This window comes from Gossypium raimondii, chromosome 11 (assembly GCF_025698545.1).
Source record: "Gossypium raimondii isolate GPD5lz chromosome 11, ASM2569854v1, whole genome shotgun sequence".
Lineage (NCBI taxonomy): Eukaryota > Viridiplantae > Streptophyta > Magnoliopsida > Malvales > Malvaceae > Gossypium > Gossypium raimondii.
The window spans coordinates 55,546,283-55,563,263 of NC_068575.1; the positions used below are offsets into that span (position 1 = coordinate 55,546,283).

Genomic DNA, 16,981 nt, shown 5'->3' on the forward strand with positions numbered 1-16,981 from the left:
TTGACAGGCCAAATTGCCGGTCAGGTTTCTCAAACGGGAAACCATCAGACAACTGGTGTAAAACAATTTTCCTTTTTATTTTTTATCAGTTGAGTTCACAGAATCCATCAGTTATCTCTCCAGCTGCTGATGTCAATGCAAGGAGACCTCCACAAAAGCCTTCTGTTGGCCACAAGAAACCACTTGAACCTCTTGCTTCATCACAAATCCTGAGAATGATTGTCAGTGGTCTACTATAACCGAAACTAAAGGATATTCGGTCCATCTTTAAGATTAACCATTTTGTACGCATTTTAACGGGATTCCCCGCAGTAGAAGGAAAATGGTATTCGAGGCCTTCTCTGACATTGGCATTTATCAACTCAATGATATTTGACGGTCACCTCTGTCGCATGCAGATTTCATTTATTTATTTCAAATAAGGGTCAGATTTCCAAATAGGGAACTTCACGAAATTTTGACATTCTATTTTAACGTTGACCCCTTTATTGATGATATCTAGTTTCTCTATGTGTACATTTATTTCTGCCTTTTTTATATAAGCAATGCTGATCCTTTTGTTGGTATCTACTTTCTATATGTTGTTGGTAGTGGCCAAATGGGGGGAGATGATATATCAAAACGGCAGCAATCATGCCATGGAATTTGCTAAGCACCATCCCTTTACCAAGTATTTACATTAAGTTACTAATTCTTGGATACAGTCCGGATGAAAGAGGACGTCTGCTGTACGTGCTGCTGTTGAGGGAGATGATATATCAAAACGGCAGCTAACGGCCGAACAAGCCTGGCAGAGATGTGCGAGTGGGGAAATGGGGAAGGATGAAAAAGCCAGTTCTGAAGCAGGTAAAGATTTGAACCATAAGTCTTCCTCAACATACGAAATTAAGCACAAAGGACAATCAAGAGCCTGAATGGAACCTCGCTTATATTTTTCCAAAAGGAATCCAATCATTGTAATTGCCCAAACTTATTTTATGTTGTAATATAACGATATTTTTCCTGGTCTGAGGTCTGTTCCCTTCCCTTTAATTATATCAAGTCCTACCCTATGCAACATGTTGCTCCCTATATATTGCTTTTTTAGTTTCTACTCTGCTATTGTTTCAACAGGACCAAGAACCAAGGGGCAATTGCTTTTTTAGTTTTTACTCCCCAACTAGAAAATTCAGTCAGGACCAAGGGGTCGTCCCTCAAACCAGAGTAGCTCGAACTATTTGCTGTTCTGGAAAAGGAGCCCCTATTGCATAGAACAACACTGATTTATCGCCTGTACGAGAGAATTCAATCCCTGGCTGCGGTTTAAGTTTAGGGATTTAGGCTAACTAGTGTTTAATCAGGGTTCTTGATCACAGGAGAATTTCTGTTGTCTTAGCTTAATTCATCTGCAGAATTTGATATTACAGCTGGATAATTACGTTAGAAGGTTCTATATGCAAAAAACCAATGATATTGTGAGGTTAGGTTCAATCATTTTCACTCTGGTAAAAACTTAAAGCTCAGAATAACACCAGAAACGACAAAAGGAACAAAGGGGCAATTGCAACCAAATGCCAATTTCAAATATGATAATGACCATTTTAATTACAGTGAGCCAGAGAAATCCCTCCTGAATTAAGAACATCAAACCTATCCTCAATTCTAGGAGAAACAATCCATTGAGGATAGGGCAAAACTCATCCAATGCCATTATCGATTCTGAAAACCCATGTCTGGCTCATGACCATACATACCTTGGCCTTGACTATGGCCAGGTGCACCAAAAGGGCCCATCTGCTTCGACTTTGACCTGAGTTCCATCTCAATAAGCCTCTGCAATGCCTCCGGATGATGGCTCCCACTGCCGACATCATTACCTGAAATATCAAACAAATAATAATGTGGATAATATTCGCAAATAGAACGCGAAATGTAATCATCATGGTAACAGTAGTTCAAATACAAGACAACCGACAACAGACTGCAGGAAATTTTCTTTTCATTTTTTCCAGCAGAATTGGGGGATCCCAGATGAAGTAATCATTTTGCAATTATGTGCAAAAAGTTTTGGCATGGTCATTATCATCCTTCTTAAATCACCTTAAGCATAAAAACAGTCCATAACATTAATTGTAGGCATTTCCAAGAATGAAATGGGCGGGTAGGTTTTCCAAATTTGAAATTGGCAAAGATGAGAAAGAGACAAGACATGTATTATATACTTTACCTGGAGGCATTCCAAGACCAGCAAAGTTGGGTTGGGGCTGCCGGTGACCATGCCCCAATGGAAAACCATGCATTGGATTCAATTCAGGTAGCAAACCAGCCATCTGATTAGTTGAATGAGGTGCCAGCAGTGGAACACCGGGAATTCCACGTTGCATGATTGGAGGAGGAAAGTTTCTGGGTATATGCATTTGTTGTAACATAGGATGATGAATTGGAGGATCAAATCCAGTTAGTCCACTGCTAGGATGATGGAGAGGATGAAGCATATTTGCAGGTAAATGATGATTTGGTGGTGCATCATGATGGATCATGCCTTCTGGAGCCATGAACTTCACCTGAGAACCGATGTTAGAATGATGAGAATCTAATGGATGAAACATAGAACCTCCATGATTCAATTGAGGACGAAGCAGTGGAGAAGATGGTTGGACATTTTGTGATGGAATATCTGGATCCCTCATGTCATAGGAACCAGGAAGAAAAATGGGACCTTCTTTCCCTCCTACCAGAGGTCTTTCATCCTGGAAGATGGCCTTTAAAGCTGCTAGCTTCTCAGCAACATCAATCGGTGTCTCTTGGGAGGGCAGTAACTCTGATTTTGCACTACCAGCCATGAAATTCTGGAGTTTCACAGGATTACTGACACCAAGCAAACTATCCTCTTCAGGAAGTCCAATTTCAGCAGATCCATCAAAACCACCAAGTTTAGATCCTAATCCAGCTCGTATATGTGATGAATCCGCTGCGGATGGAGCATCATTATAGCCTAACAAATGCTCTTCAATGCCATCAGATTTCATTCGCTCTCTCTGGGTAAAAGGTAAAATATTTTTTTCAAAATTAGTCCTGTTTGACACAATGTGACCTGCAGAAGGAAGAAGACTGTCATCTGTAACATGTGGGGGAAGCCAGTTAGATTTGGATACATCGACTCTTGCAGAATCCATTGAGCCCCTTTGAACAGAAGCTGGTGCTCCAACTGATTGTAGTTCTTTCATGAAAGCACTTCCAAAAAGTGTTTCAAGAGTTAGACTCTTCCCTGAACTGGAAGCATTTTCTGCATTTGTGTCTATTGAATCACAAGGTGCCATATCAACCCTTGCTGTTTCAACAGTGTGTACCCTTTCTGAAGACCCGACGTCGAGATTGGACGGTGATACTATGTTTTTCACACTTGTTTTATTTTGTAACAATGAAAGAAGGTGCTGGGATGCATGATTGTCAATAACTTCTTGCTTTTCACATTTGGCATCAGTAATTTTCCGTCCTTCAATAGCAGGAGGCAACCTCGGATCATTTTCAGTGCCTTCGGACAGAATTGACTTTTCAAGATCCTCGCATGTGAGGACAGTTGGAACTGCTGCTGATTTATTGACATCCTTAATATTCCATGATTGCTCAGAGTTTTCAATTCTAGGAGACATCAAATTTGATATAGCATGCCTGTCCACAAGTTCAGAGTTTTCAAATGGAAAGTTTGCCTCTACATGCTTATTAGCTATCCTATCATGGGAACCACCTTTTTCACCACCCTGAATAAAAGAGAGCAAGTCTTTTGGCCTGCCAAGGGAGAAATCATCTGTAGGCTTCTTCTCTGCGATGACAAGATGAAAAGAATATTAGATCATACTTCTTACTTGAGAACGAAGCAGATTCACTTAAAGCCAGATTACTTGATGAACAAGAGCCAACAAACCTTCATCAAGAAACAAATGAGCAAACTTAGAAGAATGCGAAGTGTCAGAGGCCCATGTCTCATCTGTGTTGCCGTCATTAGGCTGAAGAAAAAGAGATATTAAAGGCTGTTAATCATTTCTTCAAGGAAAACAGGGAGTAAAAGGATAAATATAAAATACTTAAATAAACTATACGTAGATAAGATGTATGGTTTATTGATCAACCAGGTTTTAATTTCTTTAAGCAGGGGAATTAAAAATGAACATCTAAGTCATACGGAGCATATGTATTTGACATATGTTTTTGAATTTGAAACCAATGTCTTGAAACCAAAATAATACCGCAGTCATATTAGTGGAGCCACCTCCATTTGATGTTACAGCAGTTCCAAAAAGCTTGTCTAGAATTGAAATTGAACCATCCTGGTTGGTTTCAGTCACAATTTTATCAGCAACCAGCTTCTTGGAATCAAGTTCAGTAACTTCACCATTCCCAGGGGCTATAAAGGCTTCTGAAAGACTAGAACTCTTGTATATTTGGGAATCTTTGCTTATTGTGTCATTAAATTTATCTAAAGCTGATGGGGTATTTGGAGCCTTCACACTCCTAATATTGTCTAAAAGGTGAATGTTTTTACTTTCAAGCCTCTGCTCACTCAAAGTTTCCTCTTCACACTGTTTAGAATGTTTGCCCAAAAGATCATCAGAAATCCCATTTAAAAGAAGGCTGCCTTTGGACTCTGAAGGGTTGCCATCAATTTCAGAACTCCCAACCTATAGAAGCATACCAGAAGATCAATACCTAATAAAGTGTAACGGCAAATAGTGTATGTGAAATATGAGAAGCAACATCTGTCAATATAATTGAAACATGCTTTGTCTGAATGGCATCAGCTCTAAGTTACAACATAAGAAAAGTACAACCACTGAATGAAAACTACATGCAAGCAACAACCACCAGGTAACAATACGCCATATTTCAGCTCTCCAAACAGAAAAATAACAGATTGGCTAAAACAAGGAACAGGAAAAAACACACGTCACAGTGCAATGTAACCTCTGTCAAATCTGTACTTCCATTAAATAACTTAAAATATATATATCATCTTCAATAACAGATGGCCATTTTCACACACTAATTTTAAATGATAAACTTGCTCCTCCCTATTCCAAAAAAGATAATGGGAAATTCAAAATTACCTTTATAAATTGGGAAGCAACACAATTTTAATGGAAACGTTGCTAGAGAACAAAAAACTTAGAAGTAACAGGTACATGAAGAGTAAACAGTTGGTTGCAATTTAAGATCACAATGGCAAAAAGGATGAGAACTTACAAACTTATGATGGCAAAATTAGATACCAGAAGGTACAACAGAGAACATGATGAGTGTTTTAAATCCTGAAAACTATTTTAGTACCTACCTGTGAAGAATGGGAGTGCATTGAACTTTTGGTTCCAACATTCCTTTCCAAAACTGTGCTCGTAAAACCAGGTGGTACAAGTGGCCTAGATGCAGGAGTTTGTGAGTGAAGAGAAGTTTTGTCAGAAAAAATATTTGATGCTGGAATAGGTTCATCCGATTCCTTGTTTCTATTTGCAACTCCTTTATCACCTTTGAAGTCCTTTAGCAATTCAGAAATATCGAAGTCATCTTTACGCCGTTCAGGATTAATCTTCTTCTCCAGGAAAGCTTTATGTTGTTCCTTCCTCCATGACTCAAAGGAAGCTAAGAGGGAAAGTGATCATGCTTCAGTTTTTATTATTCGAAAAGAAAGCCAGAGTAGAAAAGAAGATAGAACAAATACAAGATAAACTACAATCAGCAGAGTTATCTACAAAAGAGAACCTACCTCTTCTCTTTCTTTCCTCTTCTGCTCTATCTTCACTAGTGAACTCAGTGGAACCAAATGTTTCATCATTATATGAGTCGTTAGTTTCCCTCCTTGAATGAGGTACAGCCTGAAAAGAATAACACCTATTAAAGCAGCATTTCAATTGCTACTGGATCATCTTACCATTACAGACAGATATAATTTAAGCAGAATAATTAATACTTTTATGCTAAAATGGATAAAACAGCTATCATGATGCTAGTCCCAATATTGTCTGCAAATGACAACTAAAAGCAAATGAGTACCTTATAAGGGCGAGGGGGATGGTATGGCTCATTACTTCTATTAAGATGGTATTGGTCATTAGCTCGAACCTTTGGACCAGAAGCTCCTGCCATATATCCAGACGGTCTAGGAAAAGAACCACTCCCCAAAAGCCCATCATGATCAGGACCTTGCCAAGACCGCCGGGATTGATTACCATGGCGTCTTCCATGATCTATGTAGCATTAGAATCATTCAATTTCCAACATAATACAATTTTTAGATGCTGTATGCAGCACATAAATGAAGTGGAAAAAAGCCCCAACTACAAGAATGGCTTTAGCAAGCATCATGGAGGTTGAGGCAATGAAGTGAATTACCACACGTGTTAACAAAAAGCACAATACATACTAGTCCGTATAAACAGTAAACATAAATCATACCATGAATAGAACAATAGAACTATAAACATTACCAGAGTCCCAATCAGATTGGGTATCACTGTCTCTATCATTCTTTCCACTAGAACGGCTGTCCCATCGTCCATGAATGCCCCGGGAATAGTCTCCTCTTGTAGGTGGTGAAGAACTATATTCATTACGTCTATAACCTGACAAGGTGCCAGGAATTCTTTGCCGATCTTGTGATGTATCCTCAAAGTCACTGCTCCAACCACATACCAATGAATACCAAAAAGATCTAAGTTTGCCTTCTTCACAATTTTATTAAGACACACTCCAAGAACATAAAAAGAATCTCACCTCAAAATTGAATGATCAAAACCCAGGGGTAAATTTTTGCAAACATCCAGTTCACTCAATGACAATAAAAAGTCTCTGGTGTATGAAATTCTTGGTTTCCTGAGTCATTAAAAACAAATTGGCATCAGCGTCACTCAACAAAAAACATATGCAAAACATTGAAAAATTAATTATTCATCCGAACGAAGTGATTACTTTTGAGGTTCCTTACTGGTGTCCGCAGGCTGATCTAAGGAATGCTGTCCTTCATTTTCTAAGCTCATTTCTACAGAAATTCAAAGATGAGAATATACTAAATACTCATTAACAGTTTTAACTCTATTTAGCTCCCCGCAAAATTCACTACTCAAGAACTCAAATTTTTGAATCTGCTAAGCCAATTCCCATATATCTTATTCCAATCAGAGTTCCCAAATTCTCCCAGATTAAGGCGTCGCCATCATCAATTAACTCCATATCCAAAGATCCCTAAATGAAGATACAGCTGATATGAGGCTACTCCATTCTTTTATCAAGAGAAAATCTACAATAAAACCCAAATGACTAACAAAATATTACACTATTGCGGCCACCAGAACTTCTATCCGGGAATCCCCTAAACCAAACACGATCATTTTTTCCCGATCTGAACCAAAAGGATATTTACAAGAAAAATCAGCATCTCCTAAACATATATATCATTCCGAGTATTGAATCAAATAAAAGCACTAATTAAATCGAAATGAGAATTTCTAGGGTTTTGTGCTAAACTGCGGAAATTCAGAGAGAAAACTAGGGTTTTGTTCTTGACATAGAGAAATCAAAATGAAAACGAGCTACCTCGATCGAAGGAATTGTGTGAGAGAGATCGAAAGTTAAGGTTTCGATCTGTAAGCTTCTTCTTTTTTCAAAGAAATTGAATCGATGGGATAGAGAGAGAAAGCAAGTAGCGTGTTTTTGGGGTTGGAGAGAGAAAGTTTTGACCTTTGAGAGAGACAGCGACTGGCAATGCCTCTCTCTCTCTGCCTGCGCCAATTTACTCTTTCAGAACGACGTTCTCTACCTTTCCCTACGCTAAACAAACAAAGAAACAATAATTAACGTGGAAGTTGCGTCTCGTTTTCTACACGCTCCAATTTCATTGGCTCCTTTACTCCTCTTGCGCGCGCGTGGGAGCATAAACCTAAAACTTGAAATTTACAAGCGTAAAAAAATTAACAAATGCCTCCTCTAATTTTCAGATTAAAATATGCAATAAATCCCAAAAATTTAGAATTTAATTTTTTATTTTTCAAATTTTAAAATTTTAAAATTCAGATTTAATGATTAATATTGTTAATTTTTTTAATTTATTAAAATGATATTTTAAAATTTTAAAAAAATCAATTTTATAACCATATAATATAACTGAAAAAATAATCTTGTAATAAATTTGAATCTAACAAACTAATTTTAACTTTGTTAACAGTTGGACTTGAATTTTGAATTTTGAAAAGTAAAAGGACTAAATTTTTAAAAGTAAAAAGTATAGAAACTAAATTCTAAATTTACAAAGAGTCAGGGAGTGTATTTTTAACCTTTACAATATTATCATTTTTTAGAGGCTTAAATGATATTATACGTTATTATCACTACTTCTGGCAAGCTTAAACAATTCCTCTCGTTGTTTTATGAGATCCTGGCTCCTGAGCGTGATCATCAATGGTCTACTAAAACAGGGATTAGAGGCTATTTGATCCAACTTTGGGATTAACCATTTTGCACATCATTTTTCAAACGTTTTAATGGGGTTGGGGTTCCCTTCCCTACAGTAAAAGGAAAAGGGTATCAGGTACCTTCTCTAACATCACCGCTGTTGGTTGAGCCGAGTTCCAAATAAAAACATCTAGAAAGGTTATGCATGAAGGAGAAAGAGGGATTCAACTGAAAATTCCTTTGCAGAAAAAGTTGGCTGAGATTAGAGAATACTCTGATACCCTGCTTGTTGATCATACCACGAGGATCCTGCAATTACATGTGAGTACATTCATTTCTGCTTTTTTTCTATGTTTTGGTAGTAGCCAAATGTGTTTTGAAGAATATAAGCAATGATGTCGAGCTGAGGTTATCCTTGGTGAAATACTAGCTACTTGGTCCTTTTATTTGTAATGAATTTATACTTCCTCTTATGCGAATTTAATTGTTAGTGTTGTGGAACGAATCTGTATATGCGATTTAATCAGACTTTCAGAACAGGTAAGCCTCGATACGACTCGGTTAACTCTAATGTTCTTTCGTAAGATCTTTCTCATTTCAAATGTACCCCATAGCGGATGCTGAGAAAACTATGCACCCAAAGCTTATCACCTCAGATACTGGGCAACAAATCAGGGAACTGAACTGCAAGGCCGAGAAAGAAAAGGACAAAAAGCGGGCTGAAGTGAAGAAGCACCAAAAATTTAAGGTGGGTCAGGTGCTGTTTGTATTTGATGATAAGATATCCATAGTGCAGAGAAGAATCCAGAATGCATGCACAAATAGACATATGAGAAAACCTGATTCCATGGCCGTGTTTCATCTGTTTCATCAAAGATCTGATTACAGGAGAATTTTGGATGTCTTAGCTTAATTCATATGCAAGAGATCAGCTGGATAATTACATTAGAAGGTTCTATATGCGAATAATAAAGATTTAAATTGTAAGGTTTGGATCAATCTTTTTCAGTTCGTTAAGAATTTTTCGGTTAGAATAATATCCGAAAAGTTAAATTACTTTTTTAGACCTGAACTTGATACTTTTTCTCATATTGATATCTGAACTTTTAAATTTGTTTTTGTCCAAGTTAAACCTTGAACTTAATAATTATTCTCATTTTGAAGCTTAAACTTGACAATTATTCCCAAGTTGAGACTTAAACTTTAAAGTTTTCAAAAACAAATTTGGATAATAAAAATTTGAAATCCCAATGTTAGAACATTTGCCAAGTTCAAGGTCTAACTTGAACTAAAAAAAAGTTCAGACTCCAATGTAAGAACAATTATCAAATTCAGGACCTAACTTGAAACAAAAAAGATATTCAGGCCCCAATATGAAAATAGTTGCCGAGTTCAAACCTAAAATGTGATTTAACCCTTAAAGGAAAGAAAAACACACTACACAAAGCATAAAAGGGCAAATTGCAACCAACAGCCAATAGCAAGTATGATAATGATCATTTTAGTTACAGTGAGCCACAATAATCCCTCGTGAATTAAGAACATCAAACCTATCCTCAATTCTCGGAGAGAAACAATCTAGTAGGGATAGGGCAAAACTACAACCAAATGTCATTATCTATACTGAAAACCCATGTCTAGCTCGTGGCCATACATCCCTTGGCCTTGACCATGGCTGGGTGCACCGAAAGGGCTCAGCTGCTTCGACTTTGACCTGAGCTCCATCTCAATAAGCCTCTGCAATGCCTCTGGATGATGGCTCCCACTGCCAACGTCATGACCTGAAACATAAAACAAATAATAATGTACATGGTATTCGCAAATAGAACATGAAATGTAATCATTATGGTAACAGCAGTTCACAAACAAGACAACCGACAACAGATTGCCGGAAATTTTCTTTTCATTTTTCCAGCAGAATTGGGGGGTCCTGGATGAAGTAAACAGTTTGCAGTTACATGCAATAAGGTTTTGGCATGGTAATTATCATTCTTCTTAAATCACTTTAAGCCTTAAAACAATCTGTAACACTAAGTCTAACTGTAGGCATTTCCAAGAATGAAATGGGCGGGCAGGTTTTCCAAAGTTGAAATTGGCAAGGATGAGAAAGAAACAAGACATGTATTAAATACTTTACCTGGAGGCATTCCAAGACCAGCAAAGTTGGGTTGAGGCTGCCGTTGACCATGCCCCAATTGAAAACCATGCATTGGATTCATTTCCTGTAACCCAGTCATCTGATTATTTGAATGAGGTGCTGGCGGTGCAACACCAGGAATCCGTCGTTGCAAGTGGGGTGAAGGAAAGTTTCCAGGCATATGCATTTGTTGTAACATAGGATGATGAATTGGAGAATCAAATCCAGTTAGTCCACTGCTAGGATGATGGAGAGGACGAAGCATATTTGCAGATAATTGATGATTTGGTGGGGCATCATGATAGACCAAGCCTTCTGGACCCATGAACTTCACCTGAGAACCGATACTAGAATGATGAGAATCTAACGAATGAAACAAAGGACCTCCATGATTCAATTGAGGATGAAGCTGAGGAGAAGATGCTTGGACGTTTTGGTTATGTAATGGAATATCTGGCTCCCTCAAGTCATAGGGACCGGGAAGAAAAACTGGAACTTCTTTCCCTCCTACAACAGGTCTTTCATCCTGGAAAACGGCCTTCAAAGCTGCTAGCTTCTCAGCAACATCAATTGGTGTCTCTTGGGAGGGCGATAGCTCTGCTTTTACACCACCAGCCATGAAATTCTGGAGTTTCAAAGGATTACTGACACCAAGCAAACTATCCTCTTCAGGAAGCCCAATTTTAGCAGATCCATCAAAACCACCAAGTTTAGATCCTAATCCAGCTCGGATATGTGATGAATCCGCTGCGGATGGAGCATCATTATAGCCTAACAAATGCTCTTCAATGCCATCGGATTTCATTTGCTCTCTCTGGGTAAATGGTGAAATATTTTTTTCAAAATTAGTCCTGTTTGACCCAACGTGACCTGAGGAAGGAAGAAGACTATCATCTGTAACATGAAGGGGAAGCCTGTTAGATTTGAATACATCAACTCGTGCAGACTCTATTGAGCCCCTCTGAACAGAAGCTGGTGCTCCAACTGATTGTAGTTCCTTCATGAAAGCACTTCCAAAAAGTGCTTCAAGAGTCAGACTCTTCCCTGAACTGGAAGCATTTTCTGCATTTGTGTCTATTGAATCACAACTAGCCGTATCAGCACTTGTTGTTTCAATAGTGTTTACCCTTTCTGAAGACCCGATGTCAAGATTGGCCGATGATACTATATTTTTCATACTTGTTTTATTTTGTAACAATGAAAGAAGGTGCTGGGATGCATGATTGTCGACAATAACTTCTTGCTTCTCACATTTGGCATCAGGAATTTTACATCCTTCAATAGCAGGAGGCAACCTTGGATCATTTCCAGTGCTTTCTGATAGAATTGACTTTTCAAGATCCTCACATGTGAGGACAGTTGGAACTGCAGCTGATTTATTAACATCCTTAATATTCCATGATTGCTCAGAGTTTTCAATTCTAGGAGACAGCAAATTTGATCTAACATGCTTGTCCGCAAGTTCAGAGTTTTGAAATGGAAAGTTCAACTCCCCATGCTTAGTAGCTAGTCTATCATGGGAACCACCTTTCTCGCCACCCTGAATAAATGAGAGCAAGTCTTTTGGCCTGCCAAGGGAGAGATCATCTATAGTTTTCTTCTCTGCGATGACAAGATGAAAAGAAGATTATTAGATCATACTTCTTACTTAAAAACTAAGCAGATTCACTTAAAACCAGATTACTTGTAACAAGCACCAACAAACCTTCATCAAGAAACAAATGAGCAAACTTAGAAGAATGGAAAGTGTCAGGGGCCCATGTCTCATCTGCATTGCTGTCATTAGGCTGAAGAACAAGAGATATTAAAGGTTGTTAATCACTTCAAGGAAAACAGGGAGTAAAATGATTAAAATAAAATACCTAAATAAACTACACGTAGATAAGATGTATAGTTCAATGATCAACCAGGTTTTAATTACATTAAGCAGGGCAATTAAAAAGGAGCATTTAACTAAGTCAATTAGTGCAGATGAATTCAATATATGATTTTGAATTTGAAAGCAATGTCTCATAACCATAATAATACCTCAGTGTAATTAGTAGAGCCACCTTCATTTGCTGTTAAAGCATTTCCAAAAAGCTTGTCTAGAATTGAAATTGAACCATCCTGGTTGGTTTCAGTCACAATTTTATCAGCAACCAGCTTTTTGGAATCAAGTTCAGTAACTTCATTGTTCCCTGGGGCCATAAAGGCTTCCGAAAGACTGGAGCTATTGTATATTTGAGAATCCTTGCTTATTGTGTCATTAAGTTTATCTAAAGCTGATGAGAATGTTGGAGCCTTCACACTCTTATTATTGTCCAAAGGGTGAATGTTTTTAATTCCAAGCCTCCGCTCACTCAAAGTTTCCTCTTCGTTCGGTTTAGAAGGCTTGCCCGCAAGATCATCAGAAATCCCATTAGAAAGAAGGCTGCCTTTGGACTCTGAAAGGTTGCTGTCGATTTCAGAATTACCAACCTATAGAAGCATAACAGAAGATAAATTACTAATTGGGTGTAACGGCAAACAATTTATGAGAAAAATATGAGACACAACATCATTCTATATAATTGGAACACGCTTTTTCCTAATGGGATCATCTCCTAAGTTACAATATAAGAAGAATAGCATATTGGCCAAAACAAGGAACAGAGCAATAACATGCTAGAGCAGAGCGCCACGTAACCTTTGTCAAAACTATACTTCCATTAAGTCACTTGCAAAAATATATCATCTTCATTGAGTCTCAGTTCTGCATGTGTACTATTGGTGTCATATACAGACATCTACTATAAAACAACACGGATTTTTTTTCAGTCAAATCCAAATTAAGGAGGAAAAAGGAAGTCCTCGGTTAAAAACTTCCCACTGAATTTCAGTTATATACGGATAACCAATTTCACGCACTGGTTTTAAGTGATAAACTTGCTCCTCTCCCCATTCCGACCAAAATAATGGAAAATTCAAAATTGCCTCATTTTGACTAATTCATACTTCATTCCTGTTGTATTATATATTAAGAAGCAGCATAATTGTAACAGCAAAGTTGGTAGAGAACAAAATTTGAAAGCAACCAATACATGAACAGTTTGTTGCGATTAAAGATCATGTGATAGCAAAAAGGAATAATACTCGAACTGGTTACTGACACTTACAATTAAAATTAGATACCAAAAGGTACAACAGAGATCATAATGGGTGTTCTAAATTCTGAAGACCTATGTGATACTTACCTGTGAAGAATGGGAGTGCATTGAAGTTTTGGTTCCAACATTCCTCTCCAAAACTGTGCTAGCAAAACCAGGAGGTACAAGTGGTCTAGATGCAGGAGTTTGTGAGGGAAGAGAAGTTCTGTCAGAAACAATATTTGATGCTGGAATAGGTTCATCTGATTCCTTGTTTCTATTTGCAAGTCCTTTGTCAACTTTAGAGTCCTCTAGCAATTCAGAAATATCGAAGTTATCTTTACGCCTTTCAGGATTAATCTTCTTCTCCTGGAATGCTTTCTGTTGTTCCTTCCTCCATGACTCAAAGGAAGCTAAGAGGGAAAGTCATCATGCTTCAGTTTTTATTATTGGAAAACTACGACATAGTAGAGAAAGAAGATAAAACATGTACAAAATAAACTACAATCAGCAGAGAGTTATCCACAAAAGAGAACCAACCTCTTCTCTTTCTTTCCTCTTCCGCTCTATCGTCACTAGTGCACTCAGTGGAACCGAACGTTTCATCATTGTATGAGTCATTAGTTTCCCTCCTTGAATGAGGTACAGCCTGGAAAAAAATAACATCTATTAAAAGAGTACTAGAATTGCTACTGGATAATCTTACAATTCCAGGCAGATACAATTTAAGTAGAATACTTATATTTTTAAGCTAAATTAAACAGACAGGTATCGTGATACTGGTCCCAAAATTATCTGCAAATGACAACAAAAAGCAAACAAGTACCTTATAAGGACGGGGTGGATGGTATGGCTCATTGCTTCTATTTAGATGGCACTGTTCATTAGCTCGAAGCTTTGAAGCAGAAGCTCCTGCTGTATATCCAGATGGTCGAGGAAAAGAACCACTCCCCAAAAGACCATCATGCTCAGGACCTTGCCAAGACCGCCGAGATTGATTACCATGGCGTCTTCCATGATCTATGTATCATTAGAATCATTTAATTTAACACTAATTAGTCCATAATAATTTTAAACATAGATCATACTATTTGATAGAACCAAAGAACTATAAACATTACCAGAGTCCCAATCAGATTGGGAATCACTGTCTCTATCACTCTTTCCACTAGAACGACTGTCCCACCGTCCATGAATGCCCCGCGAATAGTCCCCTCTAGTAGGTGGTGATGAACTATATTCATTGCGCCTATAACCTGACAAGGTGCCAGGAATTCTCTGACGATCTTGTGATGTATCCTCAAGTTCACTGCTCCAACCACATACCAATGATTACCAAAAAGATCTAAGTTTGCCTTCTTCATAATTTTACTAAGTAAATACTCCATGACCATAAAAAATAATCTCACCCGAAAATTGATTGATCGAAACCCTCGGGTAACTTTTTGCAAATATCCAGTTCACTCAATGACAGCAAATATTCTCTGGTGTATGAAATTCTCGATTTCCTGAATCATTTAAAAACAATCGGTTATTAGCGTTGCTCAGCCAAAAACATATACAAACCATTAAAAAAATTAATTATTCAGCCGAAAGAAATGCTTACTTTTGAGATTCCTTACTGATATCAGGCTGATCTAAGGAATGCTGTTCTTCATTTTCTAAGCTCATTTCTACACAAATTTAAATTTGAGAATATTCGAAATACTCTTCAACAGTTTTAACTCTAGTTGGCTCCCCGCGAAATTCACTACTCAAGAACTCAAAATTTTGAATCTGCTAAGCCAATTCACTTGTATCTTATCCCAATCCAAGTTCCCAAATGCTCCCTAATCAAGGCGTCGCCATCATCGATTAACCCCAAATCTAAAGCTAATTCACAAATCCTTAAATGATGATAGAGCCGATATTAGGCTACTCCATTCTTTAATCAAGATAAAATCTACAATAAAACCCAAAAGACTAACCAAATATTACGGCCACCAGAACTTCTCTCCGGGAATCTCATAAACCAAACACGAACATTTTTTTTTTCGATCTGGACCAAAAGGATATTTACACAAAAATCAGCATATGTAAATATATATCGTTCCAAATATTGAACCAAATAAAAGATCCTAATTAAAATCGAAATGAGAATTTCTAGGGTTTTGAGCTAAGCTGGGGAAGTTCAGGGAGAAAACTAGGGTTTTGTTCTGGACATGGAGAAATCAAATTGAAAACGAGCTACCTCGATCGAAGGAAGTGTGAGAGAGAGAGAGAAGGTTTCGATCTGGAACTATTCTTTTAGCTTCCTTTCTTTCTGTTGTTCTTTTTTTCAATGGATCGATGGGATAGAAAGAGCACTAGAGAACGCAATTTGCGTGTTTTTTGGTTTTTTTACCATATTATCAAAATAATAATAATAATAATAATTACGCGAAACAGTAATAACACAAAATCTCGTCTCCGTAACAATTTCTGGGGAAAGCTGGGATAAAAATGTTGAACGGGATAATTTGAAAAACAGAGTACAATATAAATATTAAATAATATGTTTAGAATTTTAATAAAAATATTAAATATTTTAAAAAATAACAATGAGAATGAGAAGGACATTGATATCATCATATTTGTCAAGAAATTCAATAGCCTCGTCAAGTTTTAAAGGGTTCAGTTCAAAAAATTGCATGTCGCATTGGCAAAAAACCAAATCATATCAAATATGAAGTAGACAAGTCAAGAAGAAAATTACTATAATCGCTTGGAATGGAGCCTTTCACAACATTTGCTTCCTAGCTTTTGAAGACTTTAAGGTATCATCTACCTTTAGTGAAAAATATGCATTTGATGTGTTAGTTTTAAAATTTTGAGATGATGAATTCTAAAGGTAGTAAAATGAGATCATTTTTTCTTTTTTTAACAAAAAAGTTAATTTGAATTTTTTTTTAGGGTAGGAAATTACAATAATAAAAATATAATTTTATTATTTTAATAGTTTACATCTTTATAATTTTAAAGTATTAAATTAAATTTTATTATTTTAAGGGATCAAAATGTGATTTTACTTTTATTAATTTAAATTTTTATAAAATTTAAATAGCCTAAATAAAAAAAAATCATTTTAAGGGGGCTGGACCTAACTACACCCCTGCACATTGTTATTATCATGGTCACACAACCTATACTTATCCCAATAAAAGAACTTCGTTTAAAATTAAAAATGTATGGGTTTCTAAAGAAGCAAGAGATGCTACAACTAGTCTTCAAATACTCAATTTAGGTACAAAAATTCAAGTGATTGTCGTGTATTAGAATACTGAGAAGTAAAATGATGGGT

The 16,981-nt window shown here is 37.0% G+C and overlaps 2 protein-coding genes across 13 annotated transcripts; one reads left to right on the forward strand and one right to left on the reverse strand.

The window, feature by feature from the left end:
- Positions 1 to 1,540: 1,540 nt before the first annotated feature.
- On the reverse strand, positions 1,541 to 16,046 carry LOC105802735 (uncharacterized). 10 transcript variants are annotated; one of them, XM_012634555.2, is made up of 11 exons: positions 7,564 to 7,775; positions 6,940 to 7,009; positions 6,745 to 6,843; positions 6,459 to 6,646; positions 6,025 to 6,218; positions 5,738 to 5,846; positions 5,309 to 5,613; positions 4,227 to 4,658; positions 3,905 to 3,986; positions 2,207 to 3,802; positions 1,541 to 1,856 (listed from the first exon to the last, which is right to left on the reverse strand). In XM_012634555.2, exons 2-11 carry the CDS (start codon positions 7,005 to 7,007, stop codon positions 1,690 to 1,692), a joined length of 3,240 nt encoding a protein of 1,079 aa, XP_012490009.1. In that variant the 5' UTR covers positions 7,008 to 7,009; positions 7,564 to 7,775; the 3' UTR covers positions 1,541 to 1,689. The 10 variants fall into 10 exon arrangements, with proteins under 10 accessions (XP_012490009.1, XP_012490008.1, XP_052479201.1 ...); XM_012634554.2 differs by having other exon boundaries at positions 6,940 to 7,369; XM_012634553.2 differs by lacking the exons at positions 1,541 to 1,856; positions 2,207 to 3,802; positions 3,905 to 3,986; ... (6 more) ...; positions 6,940 to 7,009; positions 7,564 to 7,775 and adding exons at positions 9,810 to 10,199; positions 10,556 to 12,157; positions 12,261 to 12,342; ... (6 more) ...; positions 15,269 to 15,700; positions 15,893 to 16,044.
- LOC105802737 (transcription initiation factor TFIID subunit 4b) lies at positions 8,361 to 9,490 on the forward strand. Of its 3 annotated transcripts, XM_012634557.2 has the most exons (3): positions 8,361 to 8,739; positions 8,910 to 8,958; positions 9,033 to 9,490. In XM_012634557.2, the coding sequence occupies exons 1-3, from the start codon at positions 8,620 to 8,622 to the stop codon at positions 9,329 to 9,331; spliced, it is 468 nt and encodes a 155-aa protein (XP_012490011.1). In that variant the 5' UTR covers positions 8,361 to 8,619; the 3' UTR covers positions 9,332 to 9,490. The 3 variants fall into 3 exon arrangements, 1 of the variants encoding a protein (XP_012490011.1); XR_001136279.2 differs by lacking the exon at positions 8,910 to 8,958 and having other exon boundaries at positions 8,959 to 9,490; XR_001136281.2 differs by lacking the exon at positions 8,910 to 8,958.
- Positions 16,047 to 16,981: the final 935 nt, after the last annotated feature.